The sequence below is a fragment of the Heloderma suspectum genome, chromosome 11 (assembly GCF_057233095.1).
Source record: "Heloderma suspectum isolate Gila_16-S chromosome 11, 16-S_ref, whole genome shotgun sequence".
Classification (NCBI taxonomy): Eukaryota; Metazoa; Chordata; class Lepidosauria; order Squamata; family Helodermatidae; genus Heloderma; species Heloderma suspectum.
This window is the reverse complement of record NC_139468.1, coordinates 40,506,286-40,522,464: the sequence shown is the minus strand read 5'-3', so window position 1 is coordinate 40,522,464 and position 16,179 is coordinate 40,506,286. Positions and strand designations below refer to the sequence as shown.

Genomic DNA, 16,179 nt, shown 5'->3' with positions numbered 1-16,179 from the left:
TTTTCAGCACCAACAGAAACTTATTTTACAGCAATACTAGCTGCTACTAAGAAAATGTGTTTGTTTTTAAATGGGAGGGGTAGGGCACATTGGCCAGTGCCAAGAAAGGTATCCATGGGCGCACTGATATGTGCATGCACCACATTGCCTAACCCTGCATTAAGTCATAAAATGTTTAGAGTTCTAAGGTACTAGCCTCAATTTTTGGAAGCTAGACACAAATTTTTTAGGCTTTAGCCCTGTGCTGGTTGTGTTCCAAGTACCAATACCAATCTTTTAGGAGCCTAGGCAATGATGAACTTCAGATTTTTCCAGCCCAGCACATTTTAAAATGAGAAAAGTTGCAATATTTGTACAGGTGTGAATAAAAAACAAGAGAAACCTACATCAGAAGAGTGATGTCTCATTCTGTGAGACTCTTTCAGTTCTTCTAAGTCTGCAGAATAATTTTTACTTGACATTGGACCTGGAAAAAGAACTGGAATTTAGCAGGGCTAATCTAACTATCAAAGACTTTATGGAGTGATGTGTCAATTCCCCCTGCTCCATGCCCCCATGGAAAGATGCACACCCCTCACCTCTCTGATGTCAGGGAGGAGGGGCCACGGATCCAAAATGCTCCCAGCCATGCCCCAAATATGAAGAAGCATTTAGACAAGTCCTGGAGCTGATCTAAATTATTTCCCTCTACTGCTCACAAAGGGAGGGAAATGGTTAACCCCCCCTCCAATGAGGAAAAGTGGTAAATATTGCTCCTCCCACCATGCAGGCAGAAGCACAGCAGGTCTTTCGAAATGCCACTCCCACCCAAAAACAGGATTGCACCTTTAATAGTACATTCCCAAGGACCACCATTTGAGTTTAAAACACGCCTTCAGTTTCTCAGGAACTACAGTCAATTCTCTAAGCAGACTTTGCTTACGGAGCAAATGTGCACAACATACAGGGTTGCTGGTGCTTAAACAAAATTAAAACATTAATATATTTCCATTTTTTCCTCCCATCACTGAAATCTGATGAGGAGCTTGCTGAGATGTACCCTAATCAGGAGAAAACCTTACCACTGCAGGTAACTGTATAAAGACTGATTCCTGTAAGCTTGTTTCCAGCGCTGAGAGGCTCAGCTCCTAGCCAAATTGTTTGTTTCGGATCAGAGTGATCACATCGCACCCATAGTGGAGGAAGCAGTACTGTCTTGTTTATTTTTAAATGGTTCATGTTTGGATTTTGAGACATTGTGTAGAATGAAATCAGCTGCCTAGAAACAGATGCAAAGACATTGTTGTTGTTGTTCAGTAAGACTTGATAAATAATTGTCAAGAGTACAATATGAGAGGACTGCTAGTTAAATCCTTTCCATACCACACTGACTCAGTTTGTACCTGTTTTTCCTTAGTTACCCGCCAGTCATTAATTAGTTTTTCTTGGTTTGGCATAGCCTAATACTGCATGCTGAATTATAACACAGAATGCTCCATATCAGAACCTAGTTGTCCAGTTAGACAAACAGGTCTTGGCTTAATAAGCTGAAATATGCACAAGTCTTTCACCCACGTGCGCTGTCCTCATGCTGCCCCTTCGCAGAGCACTGCAAATACTCAGGAAGTACCCAATCATCCGTAGTTTCCTGTTATGTCCAAACTGAAGCTATAGTTCTCAGGTCAGAACAAGCCAGGAACTGTCAAGTTGGCCTGCTATGGGCAAGTAATTAACAAAAAACAAGATAAAACCTAGGATTAAACACACCTTGCTCTTGAAATTGGTAAAGCAAGTGGTGAAGAATTCGCTTTTGGGAAAGCCTCAGAAGTAGATGTGTCACCTATTTGCTGCTCTTCCAGTTTGTTGGTTTCTTCACATGGTCTCTATTAGAATAAGCAACTGTATCAGAATGACGACAATTCCTAGAAAAGTGCAAAATTTTGAACTACGTATACCCAACTTACCACTTTCTCTATAACAAACATCACACCACTTCTGTCCCAGAGGTTCTCCAAGGGATTCGTACATCCTTCACCAATCAAATAGCCTTGCATATCAGTCTGGCAGAAGAAAACAGCTTTGCTTTCATAGTGCAGTTTTTGGACAGGTAGAGAATAAGATTATATGATCTAATTCATTTAGATCACTAGTATTCAAGCAAGCGAATACAAGTCAGCCTCTTCTGCTGAATACCATCTCCCTTAACTGGTAGCTACCTTCCAAAATCTCAGGCTTATTTCTGTAGCTCTCTCACAGAACTTAACTTAGCGGTGATAGACAGTTGATCTTCCCACACAGAATGAAAAAATCCAAAATCCGTATTAGTGTAATACGTATTAGGTGACCAAAAGATCACCAAAACTGTGCAAGCTTTCATGATCTCCAGATCTCCATCAGGGAAGATGTTACAAAAAGCAGGTTGAGAGAGTGGTGGAAGGAAGGGAAAAAGGCTGACTTGTGTTGAAGTCATGGTGTCTGCATGATCACAATCTTGAGATGGAGCGGGGAAGGAGAGGTCTGCAGATGTTCAGATTAGGCTCTAGCAGGTCATTTGATCCTCCATTTTTTAAAATAAAAAATCCAGCTGTTACTAAAAAAATGTCTCTATCTTGAGCAAAGCACACAGGATCCTTTGACAGTAGAAGGTATCATAATGAAGATACTAAATTACATAGAATCCTTAATCACAACATAAGCATACCTTAACAATTAGGCTGATCAATTTTAAAACAAGCTCCAATATTTAATTATATCATCATTTTCTAACAAAGCACAATCTCTTCAAGGCAAATTACACCAAAGCTGTATCTAAAGCTTGAGGTAATTGACTATAGTGAAAATGAAAGAGGAAATCCATCTATATTTTCTTTACAAGGAGCTTTGCTAGGGTTCATTCCAACAACTGCTCAAATCTGCACCTTTCGAGGCACCCAATGAATTGGCTCTATACCTGTTGTTCTTTTAGTGTGAGTTGACTTGTCATTTCAAATGACAGATACATTTCCCAGATTCAGAAAAGCTGTATTTTTAATGTTCACTAATCCAATATTTTGCTTCCCCTACCCCCTTTGCCTTTCCTGAATATCCATCTAAATAAAATGGCAGCTTAGCAACTACAGAGACAGGAACCCAAAGATTTCAGTTATTTCTGTAAAACAGAATGGTTACTTGGAAGAAATTATACATACGTACCTCAAAGGTACATGGTCCTTTGCTGATATTCTTCTTTCCTTCCTCATATAGTCTGAAACATAATAATTTGCTGAATGATTTTCTGAACAAACTTCAACAGAAATATTTGAAGGCCTGGTTAACCATTTCTGGTTAACTTTCAGAAAATAAACATTGCTAAAACTATAATCTGGCATTATACACGCACCACCTCAGTCACGGTCCTTTTAACAACAAAGAGAAATCTAGTACAAAATAGGACAAAAAGTTTTACCCACTTAATTTCTGGCTGTCAGGCTTTTATTAAAGTAACAGGGTAAGAACCAGGAAAAAAAACAGTGGCAACCCTAGACCACTCTCTTGCCTGGGTCTCTCTGCCAAAAGCAAGGCAGGAATAACCTGGGATAGGGCCTTTTCTGTAGCGGCATCTGACACCTGCCACTCACTCCCTAGGGAAGATCACCTGACACTGACTTAGTTATCTTTTCTGAATGAGTTGAAGTCTTTTTTATTCACTCAGACCTTTTAGGATGTGTGTGGGGTTTTGTACTGTACAAAACTTTATTGAGACTCTATTGTTTTAAATTGTGTAAACCACGTTGGAAGGTTGTACTTCTGAAAAGCAATAAGTAAAGACTTCCATAACCCTCTTTCTCCTTTTGCGGTCAGTGTGTTAGTCAGCATAATGTAGTTACCCTAGTGTCGGACTTTCGGCAGAGAGACCCAGGTTCAAATCCTCGCTCAATGTTCAACCATGGTCTCCCTCCTTTCTATCTGCCTTCTAGGTTTGCTGACAGTTGCGTATTTGTAAGATGCAACATAACTGCACAAAGCAACTTTACATTTTGAGTTACAATGAAATTATATTCCAAAGAAGTGCTGTTAACGTTCTGATACATGTAATCCATCATTCTTCTCACAACGTCGTCCTTATTTTGGCATACTTCGGTCTGCAACCTACTGCTTGCCCTACCTTGCAAGGATAAAGCAGGCCAGGAGACCACATACCGCTCTGAGATACTTGGGGAAAGTACGCTATTTACAAACCACAAAGTAAAAAAAGGGTAGGCGGAAGGGAATACTCACTGCAGGAGGAAGGCATGGAACCGAAGGACTGGCTCCTGCAGCTGCTGCCGCTGAGAGTCCATAGCTGCCTAGGCTGCTCCCCAGACAGGTGACTCTCTAGGCCAGCAGCACACATGCACAGCAGCTCCTTCTTCTACTTGGGTTTAATGGTGAAAAAAAGCAAAAGAAAAAGACCATATTACCATCACTACTGGCAGTCACAATACCACTTCTTAGCTATAGGCAATCACAGATTCTGAGAACCCATAAAAGCTCACTCGGCCTCATTTAGTTCCTGTACCTCAGACAATCCCATACAATATGAGCAGCTGTCTCCTCCACCCCACATATGTCACAGAGGTCAGAATCAGTCCTCCAAAAGCTAAACAAATTATTCTGAAGAGTGTAGGACCCAGTAAAAACTCTGAACAGACCATCTTGTCCCACCTCTAACTGCAGACTAAAAATCCAGAAGTCCCCCAAGTTTGGAGAAAAGGAATAAATCTTCCTACCAGTGGTACCCATTTCCCAACATTTTTGCCATTCCCTCTTAAGCTCCTGCTTAACCCAACACTTGGCTTCCAGAGAAAACAAAGGCAATACATCAATTACTTCGCGTCCCAAAGCATCCTTAGCAGCCTGGCCCACCATCTGATTACCTATAATTCTCACATAGGTGAGAATCTATAATCTACCTATAATCCAACAAAACTACACCCAAAGACCTATAAACCATAATTCAGGGCCCCCGCTTCATTCACCAATTCGTACTTTCATCTCTCCATTCTGAATAGCCAGCAATCCTGACAAATCATTGTCCTATCCAGGTTCACATCCCTGACTCACTCCAAAGCTACCATTTTAGCCACCAACTCAGCCTTCAATACTGAAATCCAATCTGACACAAAAAGCAGCACTCACACTTCCACCCTGCACCGCCCTAGACCTGTCTGGGTATACCAGGGACGGGGATACCCAAGACAAGTAGAAAACAATAAGGAACTGGGGCTCTCCACCTTACAATAAGCTTTGGGCCACCTCAAATCATACACCGAGATATCCATGACAGTGTCCTCTACAAAATGCTGCTCTACAGCAGCAGTCCCCAACCTTTTTGGCACCAGGGACCGGTCCAATTTTTCCACGGACTGGGGGGGGTGTTTTCCGCTGGCGGACTTCTGGCCACTGAGACGCAAATGGCGTCCGCTATGCGGACGCCATTTGCATCTCTATTCTTTGCAGTAATCAGCTACGTAAAGATTTACGTAGCCTATTACTTGTAGAACAGGGCCGCAAATGGTGTCCGCGTATCGGATGCCATCTGCGTCCCAGCGGCCAGAGGTCCGCCAGCAGCTGGAGCCGGCCGGCCGCTCCACGGACTCGCCATGGAGTGGAGCCAGCCGGGGCTGGCGAGGATTCCGTGGGGGGGGGGACAGATCGCCCCCCCCCGGACCCAAGATGAGGGGGTTTCGCACACCCCTCCAGCCCGGTTGCTGACAGGCCACGCACCAGTACCGGTCTGCGGCCCGGGGACCCCTGCTCTACAGTACCCATTTAATGTCAGCATCAAAAACTTTCAAAGGGACTCCCCACCCCTAGTAACTCTTCTTTGCTCAATCGTAAACAATTAGCACACTGCTTTGACTTCACCCAACATTTTGAGTTCTAATTAATTTCTCCACTTGATCCTTATTTTTACATTCTGCCAACACTTTGCAGGGAAGAAAATTGGTTCGTTGATTTAATTTATTGGCTGGAAGTAGTTAAAATTTTGATTAGTTGTTTATTTAATGTGCAATTGACTTTGTTCATATTATTGTGCTGTATGTTTTCGGGTTAATTGGAATGCAGTCTGGTACAGAGTGCAATATAAATTTATATTATCATTAATAAGAAAAGCTGTCAATCAATTATTCAGTCTAACGTTATGGTTTTTTTGGGGGGGGAATAAGTTCTAGAAACCACAAATGGGTCACCTTCGCGCATCCGTCCAGCCACCACAACATCCCTAACCTACGCTACCTCAGAAGGCTGTTGTGAGGGTACAATGGAGGAGGAAAATCACGTACACCGCCGTGGGATCCTTGGACAGGATATAAATGTAACGAATAAGTAAATAAAATTAAAAAGATGTCCCTCACACCTCACTGTCTACAATTCTCCCCGCGGGCCCCCCGCCCCCCACACACCGTAGATACATCTGAAACCCTCCATAGTACTCCATTTATTCATTTCATTTATTACATTTCTATACTGCCCAATAAACGAAGCTGACTGGGCAGTTCACAAAACCAAAACGACAAGTACAGCATGCAGCGGATGAAGCGGGCAAAGGGCTACGCCAGAAGGGATGCAGTCGCCTCCAAAGCGCCACAAGGCTCTCGGCTGTTTCCGCTGCCACAGGCGACCCTCTGGAAACGGTAACAAGACTAGCCCGCCTCTTCCCTCCCCTCGGGGAACCCATCCCAAAGCCCCCCACTGCAGCGGGCCCCGTCCGAGCCCCTCCTTGCCGGCGAGCCCTCGCCGCTGCTCCCGTCCGCTCCTCCTCACGGGAGCGGCCCCTCGCCGCTCCGTCCTCTCAGGCGGCGGCGGCGCCCGACCTGCGCGCCAGAACTTACCCATCCAGACCCGGCCTCGGGCCGCATCCCTCCGCCAAAGTGAGCAGGCTCCCCTTTCCCGCCAAAAAAAGAATCCCTGGGCTTCCTGAGGCGATTTCAATGCGAGGGCGGCAAAGCCGACGCGCGCTTTCCTCACAGAAAGCGGCGGGCGTTTCCGGTGCACGCGGGAGGGGACGCTGTCGGTTGACGAGAGTCTCATACGGGGTGAGAGAGCGGAGGCGGACGCGGGGAGAGGCGGAGGCGGCCAAGGGAGGCGGCCGCGACGCGTCCTTCCTTTTCCGGCCGGGGCCGTGACGGAGCGAGGAGCCAGCGCGAGGGTCTCCTCCGCTAGTCGCGAGCGGCGCCGTCATGGTGAGACGGGAGGGGCCGCCGGCGGGGAGGCCGAGAGGGCGGCGGGTCGGGAGGGCCGTCGCGGCGGAGAGAAGGGGAGGAGAGCAGAAACGCCCGCTGGGGAGGGAAGGCAGAGGGAGGCCGGCCAGGCGCCATCTTGGAGCGGAGGAGCCGCCGCGTGGAGGCCGGGGGAGAGGCGGGCCGGGCCGGGCCGGGGCCGGGGCCGGGCCGGGGCCGGGGACGCAGCTAGGCGGGAGGGAGGCAGACGTTGTTTCCCGCAGAAACGCGCCGCTCATGAGTCGAGGCGGGCTGGGAGGCCGGTCGCGTCCGGCCAGGAAGGAGAGACCCCGAGTATTAAAAAGACAGCGTAATACGAGGCGAGCTCATTAATAGGCGTGGATGGTATTTCATTATTGGCCCTATTATTATCATTAGCCAAAGTGTTTCACGTGCACTGTCTAGTTGCAGCCCTTACAACAACTCTTAAGTTAAATCAGTATCTCCCCCCCACCACCACCACCACACTGCGGCAGTATTGGGGATGGTGAGGCTGAGAGAGACGCTAAGGCAGGGACTGGGAACGTGTGGCCTGCAGATGTCGTTGGACTGCAACTCCCATTGACCCTCACCACTGGCTATGCTTTCAAGGGCTGATGGGAGTTGCAGTTCAACAACACCTGGAGGGCTGCCCCTGCTCTGCCCTGCCGACAGCTAGTGAGCTCATAGGAGAGACAAGTTTTGAACTGGGGATCTTGTGATTTGTACCTCACTGCCCCAACTGCTAAGCTATCCTGGCTTTTAATAATAATAATAATAATAATAATAATCAGTGGCTGTTACCAACTAGCTAGATCATAAAGGAGCTAGAAATGTGTTGGACACAATTCCTGTCACCTATTGGTCATGGTGGCTTGAGATTATGGGAGTTGTAGCCCACCACATCTGGAGGACATAAGGTTGAAAAAGGCCAATCTAGATTATCACATATAGATATTAAATATCTATATTTGGTAAAATAGAACCTCCATTTTCAGAGGAAGTATATCTCTGAATACCAGCTTGCTGGAAGGAAGGTAAACAACATGGAATAGCTGTTGAGCCCTGTTTGTGAGCTTCCCAGACACATATGGTTGGCCACTGGGGAAAACAGGATGCTGGACTTCAATAGACCCAGCTTGGTCTAATCCAGCAAGGTCTTTATTTTTGTTATGTAATTCATAAGCTTGAGTGCCATTTTTCTCCATAGAAAGGCGGAGTACTAATCAAATAAATTGACTCTCCATTTTTTCATCAATATGAAACTTCTATAGACTGTATCTTTTAAAAATAAAAATATGATCCGGTTAAAAGCAGTTTTAAAAGAACACCACCAGGGAACTGATTTCATGACAGGCTGAAGGGTTTTAAATTTTAGGATTCCAGCTATGGCACAGAAGTACAACACCTTGGAATATCTTTAATACTGAAATAATTGTAAGTTATCTGTTGGTAACTAGTGGTCTTGCAAAGGAATCTTACATTTAGAAGCCAAAGAATAGGCATATTCATTCTTAATTTGAATATGTTGCATTTGTATGTTGGGTGTAGGAGTGCAGTGCTTTATATATGAATGTGCATATTGCTGTGATGTTGTAATTTGCATCTTATCTGGTGTTCAGGGACAGTTGCCTACTGTCCAATTGCTGTTGCCGTTGAGCTGAAGACTCTTGAGACTGAGCAATATTTGTACTGTTGTTGAACAGCAATAATGTGTCTTGCTCTTGCTTAAGATGATGTTCTTTTTCCCTTCCCAGGCTTGTACTCGTCCATTAGTATCGGTATATTCTGAAAAGGGGGAAGTGTCAGGTAAAAATGTCACCATGCCTGCTGTCTTCAAGGCTCCCATCCGCCCAGATATTGTGAACTTCGTTCACACCAATTTGCGGAAGAACAACAGGCAGCCCTATGCTGTCAGTGAGCTTGCAGGTAAGATTTATAATAGTTATTGATGTCTCATGGGGTTTGAGAATTTAATAGCGGCAAAGTATTGGGGATGCAAGTCATAAAAGTAGATGGCTTAAAATTTAGAATACTTTTATCATACTTGTCTGGAGTGTGCTGTGTTATGGAATATGCAATAAGCCTTTGTAGAATGGGCCTTAAGCCTTCTGCATGTGTAACTCGTATAAAGAGGCAATGCAGATACTGTGGGGCTGCATATTTAGCCCCACCCCTGAGGTCACATGGTTCCTCCCAGTCTCTCACATGTTGAAGATGAGCTTCTGCAGCAGAGAGCCTTTTGATATGCCATACAGAAATGATGAAATTCCACTTCATTGGTCCGTGTTTTTGAGTTCTGTGATATCAGTGGAAGTTCTGATATTGGCTCTTAATCCTTTAGGGAAAGGAGCAAGAACATGTGATTAGTAGTTAATGATTTAATGGTGTATGTTTCTTTTTCAGGGCATCAGACCAGTGCTGAATCTTGGGGTACTGGAAGAGCAGTTGCTCGTATCCCAAGGGTCCGTGGGGGTGGAACTCATCGATCTGGCCAGGGTGCTTTTGGCAATGTATCCTTGATTCCGACTACCATTTCTGAGTGTTTCCTCAAGAACTAAACTACTTGATTCAAATAATGGCCCTCTATAATGTAAATGTAGTATTAACACTTAAAATAATAATGTGTGATCAGTAGTGTGCCTTAAGATCTTTAAAACCCTGTATAGAAACACTGGCCAAGAAATGGATGCTATGTATAATCCATGGCATTGCTTTGGTGCTTAGAAAAGAGTAGAGGGATCATACTTGCCATGATGTCGTAATTTGCGTCTTACTCTGTACTCAGCGACAGTTGCCTGCTGTCATCAGGCTGGTACAGATGGTTGATGATCAGCTAACTCTGAGCAAGGATGAAAGGACGACTTCTGCAGTAAAAATTCTGGTTGCATCCTTTACATTGGATAAATAGATGTGTCGTGGAGGTCGTATGTTTGCCCCAACCAAGACTTGGCGACGCTGGCACCGTAGGGTGAATGTAACTCAAAAGCGCTATGCCATCTGCTCTGCTCTGGCAGCTTCAGCCCTTCCTGCACTGGTTATGTCTAAAGGCAAGTATGTTGCTTATATAGTGCCATTAATATACAAATTTCATGTAGCAGAACTGTAGTTGTGGGATAGTTATTTATAGCCCAGGATTATAGACAGGAGAAGGTACTTGACTGGTGTGACTAAGGGACAGTTTGATATACGTTGGACTTCCTGACAACAACAAAGATATATTTTTAGCTTAATAGCCAATTTTTAGCTTAATAGCCATATAGATGAATTTGTTGCCACTCTTCATCTGGGTTCATTCATGAACAAAAATGTTCAGTGTCATCACATTCCGTATGCAGCTAAACCCAAAATTTCCTATCAGGCCACCGCATTGAGGAGATTCCAGAACTTCCTCTGGTAGTTGAAGACAAAGTTGAGGGCTACAAAAAAACTAAGGAAGCTGTTCTGCTGCTGAAGAAACTGAAAGCCTGGAATGATATCAAAAAGGTGAGTGGATCACTAATTGCAAAACAAGGGTGGTACTGGGTAGTGTGTGGGTTGATAAAATCATTGCATTCCATTTGAATTAGCAGCACATTATTAGAATTTACTAACTACTCTTTTAGAGACTGGTGTCTTGTTCTGCTTAGTCTGAATATTTGTTACAAAATTATGTAACCAAAGAAAATTTCTATACAGGTGTAAGTATGTAACCTAATACTTCATTACCATTGTCTGTGCAAAATGATGATTTTTTCACTGGTCCGTGTTTCAGATAAACAGTGGTGATGGTGAAATTCTGAGTTGCAGAAGCACATTTGTTAATTCTGAAAGTGGTGGTGCATTTGGTTGTTTACACAATGTATGGTTTCTACCCAGGTCTATGCCTCCCAGCGTATGCGTGCAGGCAAGGGTAAAATGAGGAACCGCCGTCGCATCCAGCGCAGGGGACCCTGTATCATCTACAATGAGGATAATGGCATCATAAAAGCTTTCAGGAATATCCCAGGTAGCTTTGGAGTAATTGTACAAGATGCATAATCTTGGTGGTTGTGGGCAAAAGGAGTGCTGAAAATGATGATATTCCACTTCATTGGTCCGTGTTTCTGAAACACATGATTTGGTGGAAGTTCTGACTAAATAACCAGACTGCGGTACATCTTTAGAAGGGAGTTTCTTTAGAGGCATATCTTGCAATGCCATGCCAATATATTGGTAACAAGAAAGCAACTAATTCTTTGATAGGAATTGTGATTATTCATATGTGAAGAGCATAAAATGCACTGGTCTTATCTGATAGGAATTACTCTTCTCAACGTCAACAAGTTGAACCTTTTGAGACTTGCTCCTGGTGGCCATGTTGGACGTTTTTGCATTTGGACTGAAAGCGCTTTCCGCAAGTTGGATGATTTGTATGGCACCTGGCGTAAGCCAGCCACCCTGAAGAGTGACTACAAGTAAGATAATTTAATCTTGGGTTGGAGTTTCTTTAGCCTGAGCTTCCGCTGGAGATGTTGCTTGCGGCCAAATAAATTGGAATACTTGAAAATCCCAATTAGTCACTCAAGGGGCTTTTGGAATGTTAAATATGAACACTTGAGAAGCCCTTTTCTTTTGCTCTTTCCTTTTTTGGGCCAAAAAAACCTTATCAGTGAAGACAGGGGAGCAAGCGGTGGATAGCTCCCCCTTCCGCAAGATGTAAGGCTTTTTTGGCTTGGGAAAGGAGGGTGGGCAGCTAGCAACATTGGAGGTGAGCTCAAGTTGTAGTTGGTGGGAGGTCCTGCTAGAATGATGGCTGTATGTGACTCAGGTTGGTGCTTCTTTATTTGAGCAGGAGGGGTTCATGTTTCATGACCTCCCCTTTTTTGAATACTTGCCCCAGCCCAAATGGAAAGATGCTCTCATGAACAGCTGTTGACTGCTTTTTGGTACATTTCAATCAGAAGAGATTAAATAGACTGTCCTTTGTTGAAGCAGGCAATTATTCATTAGATGGTAGATATATTCTCAGTGCTGTAACTTGACTGTGTTTAAATGCAGCCTGCCAATGCACAAGATGACTAATACAGATCTTGGAAGAATCCTAAAAAGCCAAGAGATCCAAAAGGCCCTACGTGCACCAAAGTAAGTGTTTTAAATCTTCAGTTTATATGGTAATACTACATGATGAGACGTCCAGGGTTTTGGTTGGGTGGTGTTGGAACAAAAGGGATAGGAGAATTGTAGTGTCATTATTCTCCTAATTTTAGGTTTAAAAGTACCTTCTTGAATGACTTGTCTTGATGAAAATATATTGTGTACCAGTGTTCCTTGGTTGCTGGTTCCTCTCCCTGCCATCTGTTTATCATGTTTTAATAAAGCTTAAGGATCCTTTATATGGTATGACAGATTCATTTACATAGCTTTATGTACTCATCCAATCTTCTGCAGGAAAAAGATTCACCGCAGAGTTCTTAAGAAGAATCCACTGAAGAATTTGAGAGTGATGATTAAACTGAATCCATATGCCAAGACTATGAGACGCAACACCATTCTGCGCCATGCTCAAAATGTGAGTGGGATGCAGATTTGACTGAAATGAGATTATGTTTGTTAAAACAGTAACAACTAAACAGTCTTGTGTTTTTCTACAGCACAAGCTCAGAGAAGAGAAGGCGGCGAAGGGGAAAGCAAAGGTTCAGGCCGGAGCTGCAAAGACTGAAAGTGTAGCATAAATTATGGCAAGTTTTGGCGCGTTGTCTGCTTCAGTGCTGAAAAGGGCTGTACTGTGGATTACAGTTAATAAAAAACAAATCTATCCAGAGTGGTGTCTTTGCATACTTTGATGCTCTTCATTACTGAAAGCATGGGGTGGAAATTTAGAAGCCAATACATTTTCATGGAATGGTTGATCTTTGAATCTAGATTAGGTCTGTCTTTGTAAGACTTAAACATCTGAAAACTTCGTTTGCAGATACCACTGTTGCTTAAATGTCCAATGAAGTCCAAGGTATATTTTGAAGTAGAGTAATATGACTTATGAACTTGAGCACACTTGGGGAGAGAGCGGAGGACAGGAAGGCCTGGCGTGCCATGGTCCATGGGGTCTCGAAGAGTCGGACACGACTGAACAACAATATGACTTAGTCGTGAGTTACTTTTGACAAGAGTTTTTATGACAAAGAAGACCAAACTTCATGAAGGAAGATAATCTGGAGTTCACGCAAATGTAAATGGAAAGTTCAGAAGGGGAAAAGTTGATTTAATAGGAATGCCAGCTCATTAAAACTTGCCATCAGGAGCATGAAACAGGGAACCTGAGGGAGTTCTGGGGGTAAAATAGTTAACTTTACCCAAAAGGGTTTTATAATGAATAGTAGAAGAAGTGCAGTGCAAATACCTAAAGGCTCATCTACAAATAAGGTTTTCGCACTGCTGCTGCCAGTTTTGCATTGGCTTTTCTTTATGTCCATAGAAATGTAAACAGGGTTGCAGTTTAAATTTAGCCTAAATTGTGTTGTTTTACTTAATAGCTTATAGATAACTGTGTAACTTTTAATCTGCCCTGAGCATGTGAGATTGGAAGGGTGAGGTATAAATCCTTTTAAAAAATGCAACTTAGTAAATAACCCATTACTACATATTCATGAGTGAATACAAAGGAGCAACATAGGTGCTCTGGAGTGCTTTCAAATCAGGCCTACCCTCTAATTTAGCCAAACATTTGGGTTCCGGCCACTTCTAGGATCTTTAGATAGTTAAGAGCTCTGGTGATTACAAACCCTGACATGGCTGAATGCTTAAAAGTTCCAGACTAACAAATTATTACTATATTCTAAAACTTCCTTGGATTAGGGCAGGGGTGGGTAATTTGTAAGCCAAAGACACTTGACTGTGCTGGCTGGGGCTGATGGGATCTGTACACCAAAACATCCGGAGGGTCACAAGTTGCTCACTCCAGGCCTAGAGTTTACTTCAGCAGGATACACCTAATGAACAAATCCCTCTTTCCCTGGGTGCGACTTCTTTAGCTTTTGACAGCATATTTTCCTTGGGAGTAAGTGATAATGGAGAAATCCAGGATTTTGGTACAAGTATGATAGGAGAGCACTGAGTTGTACACACCTGTGCACACATGACACACTTGGAAAAGTAGAAGCAAGATCAGTGCTTGCTCTTGTGTATGTGTTACATTTTGAAATTTACCTATAAATGCTACTTGAACAAAGGAGAGAAGTAATTAGTGGCTTAGGTCCATAACTGTGGGAAAGTGGTATAAACATCCAATATCAGCCTCTTCCTTCAGATGGGAGAGTTGAAAGAGATTTGCATATTGTTGGTTAGGCATACTTGGAAGGTGGTTGAGATGATTATTTAAAACAACCCTGCAATGTAATTACTGTTACTCCTATTTTGCAGGTTGGAATGAATATAACCCCCATGTTCTATGGTCTCAATTTCTCAGAGGAGGCTGAGATTGATAGTGGCTTATCATAATTTTTACTGGGACTTCTACCTACCTTTTTTTCTTTCTAAAAGCAACAGTTTTGTGCCACCTTAGATAATGGCATGAACCATAACCCATTTCATCAGAAGCATTAAGACATTCAGAGCTGACAGATTCGCATATCACTGTAGGAAGTTACATAAAAAGCCTAGATGTAAAATAACTACAGTGACCATTCACATAGTATTGCTGTTAAACATCCCGGTGTTTAAATATGAGGTTGCAGATCTACGTTGCTACTGCAGTGCTAAACTGGATATGGAAGGGGCCTATAAGACCATCGAGTCCAACCCCCTGCTCAAAGCAGGGACCCAAGTCAGAGCATCCCTGGCAGATGGCAGTCCAGCTTCATCTTGAATGCCTCCAGTTTGGGAGAGCCCACCACCTCCCTAGGTAATCGGTTCCATTGTTGTCTTGCTCTGACATGAAGTTTTTCCTGATGTTCAGCGGGAATCTGGCTTCCTGTCACTTGAGCCCATGATTCCGCGTCCTGCACTCTGGGATGATCAAGAAGAGATCCTGGCCTTCCTCTCTGGGACAACCTTTCAAGTACTTGAAGAGCGCTATCCTATCTCCCCTCAGTCTTCTCTTCTCAAGGCTAAACATGCCCAGTTCTTTCAGTCTCCCCTCATACAGCTTTGTTTCCAGTCCCCTGATCATCTTTGTTGCCCTCCTCTGAACCCTCTCCATTTTGTCTGCATCCTTCTTAAAGTGTGGTGCCCAGAACTGGACACAGTACTCCAGATGAGGCCTAACCAGTGCTGAGTAGAGGGGAACTAGTACTTCCTGGGATTTGAAAGCTATGCATCTATGAATGCAGCCCAAAATAGCACTGGCCTTTTTTGCAGCCACATCACCTTGTTGGCTCACATTCCACTTGTGATCGACAACAATTCCAAGATCCTTCTCGCTTGTAGTGTGGTTGAGCCACGTATCCCCCATCTTGTAACTGCATTTGGTTTCTTTTTCCTAGGTGCAGAACTTGGCATTTGTCCCTATTAAATGCCATTCTGTTGTTTCCTGCCCAGCGCTCCAGCGTACCGAGAGCCCTTTGAATTTTGTTTCTGTCTTCCAAGGTATTGGCTATCTGGCCCAATTTTGTGTCCTCTGCAAATGTGATCAGCATTCCCTGCGCCTCCTCCTCCAAGGCATTAATAAAAACGCGGAAGAGCGCCGGGCCCAGGACTGAGCCCCGCGGTGCCCCGCTCGTTGCCTCTCCCCAGCGGCAGAAGGCCCCACCGACGAGCACTCTCGGGAGTCGGATTCCGTAGCCAACCGTGGACCCACCGGCTCGCTCTCTGGCCCAGCCCACTTCGAGCTAGTCGGAATGCAGTCGTTCCGAGGGGGTGTCTTTAAGGGAGTCCGCCAAGGCACGTCGCCCTGCCGGACGAAACAGCTCAACGGAATCACCCCCCCCCCCACGCAACCGCCAGCCTCCCCCGGGCTCGCTCCGCGTCTCCCGCCGCGCCCAGGCGCTGGGCCGCAGACGCGGTCGGCGGGGCCGGCTCCAGCTCG

General features: G+C 44.4%; 2 protein-coding genes and 4 non-coding genes across 11 annotated transcripts in view; 5 read left to right on the top strand and 1 right to left on the bottom strand.

The window, feature by feature from the left end:
• ZWILCH (zwilch kinetochore protein) overlaps positions 1 to 7,327 on the bottom strand; it is a 31,581-nt gene extending 24,254 nt beyond the window's left edge. Inside the window, exons 1-7 of one of the 6 annotated variants that reach the window (XM_084817495.1) lie at positions 6,834 to 7,327; positions 4,237 to 4,372; positions 3,172 to 3,223; positions 1,944 to 2,039; positions 1,747 to 1,862; positions 1,062 to 1,258; positions 387 to 466 (exon numbers count right to left, since the gene is read on the bottom strand). In XM_084817495.1, the coding sequence (XP_084673621.1) occupies positions 387 to 466; positions 1,062 to 1,258; positions 1,747 to 1,862; positions 1,944 to 2,039; positions 3,172 to 3,223; positions 4,237 to 4,298 (603 nt within the window). In that variant the 5' untranslated portion in view covers positions 4,299 to 4,372; positions 6,834 to 7,327. Of the gene's footprint in view, positions 1 to 386; positions 467 to 1,061; positions 1,259 to 1,746; positions 1,863 to 1,943; positions 2,040 to 3,171; positions 3,224 to 4,236; positions 4,373 to 6,459 lie in introns of all 6 variants that reach the window. The other 5 variants (XM_084817493.1, XM_084817492.1, XM_084817496.1 and 2 more) reach the window with 5 other exon arrangements.
• On the top strand, positions 7,107 to 12,981 carry RPL4 (ribosomal protein L4). The gene is made up of 10 exons (XM_084817500.1): positions 7,107 to 7,184; positions 8,957 to 9,128; positions 9,606 to 9,712; positions 10,111 to 10,249; positions 10,561 to 10,685; positions 11,058 to 11,187; positions 11,479 to 11,635; positions 12,219 to 12,302; positions 12,609 to 12,729; positions 12,812 to 12,981. Exons 1-10 carry the CDS (start codon positions 7,182 to 7,184, stop codon positions 12,890 to 12,892), a joined length of 1,119 nt encoding a protein of 372 aa, XP_084673626.1. The 5' UTR covers positions 7,107 to 7,181; the 3' UTR covers positions 12,893 to 12,981.
• On the top strand, positions 8,783 to 8,882 carry LOC146337297 (small nucleolar RNA SNORD16). The gene has a single exon (XR_014785459.1). It is a non-coding gene; the product is annotated as a small nucleolar RNA SNORD16 (small nucleolar RNA).
• Positions 9,455 to 9,526, top strand: LOC146337296 (small nucleolar RNA SNORD18). The gene has a single exon (XR_014785457.1). It is a non-coding gene; the product is annotated as a small nucleolar RNA SNORD18 (small nucleolar RNA).
• Positions 9,949 to 10,048, top strand: LOC146337295 (small nucleolar RNA SNORD16). Its single transcript, XR_014785458.1, has one exon. It is a non-coding gene; the product is annotated as a small nucleolar RNA SNORD16 (small nucleolar RNA).
• LOC146337294 (small nucleolar RNA SNORD18) lies at positions 11,248 to 11,318 on the top strand. The gene has a single exon (XR_014785456.1). It is a non-coding gene; the product is annotated as a small nucleolar RNA SNORD18 (small nucleolar RNA).
• Positions 12,982 to 16,179: the final 3,198 nt, after the last annotated feature.

Bases quoted from the DNA above. Each gene is read 5' to 3' on its own strand.
- RPL4 (XM_084817500.1), top strand. The intron at 9,129-9,605 runs GTAAGATTTATA...TTTCTTTTTCAG, and splicing joins TGCTGTCAGTGAGCTTGCAG to GGCATCAGACCAGTGCTGAA. The intron at 12,303-12,608 runs GTAAGTGTTTTA...AATCTTCTGCAG, and splicing joins AAGGCCCTACGTGCACCAAA to GAAAAAGATTCACCGCAGAG.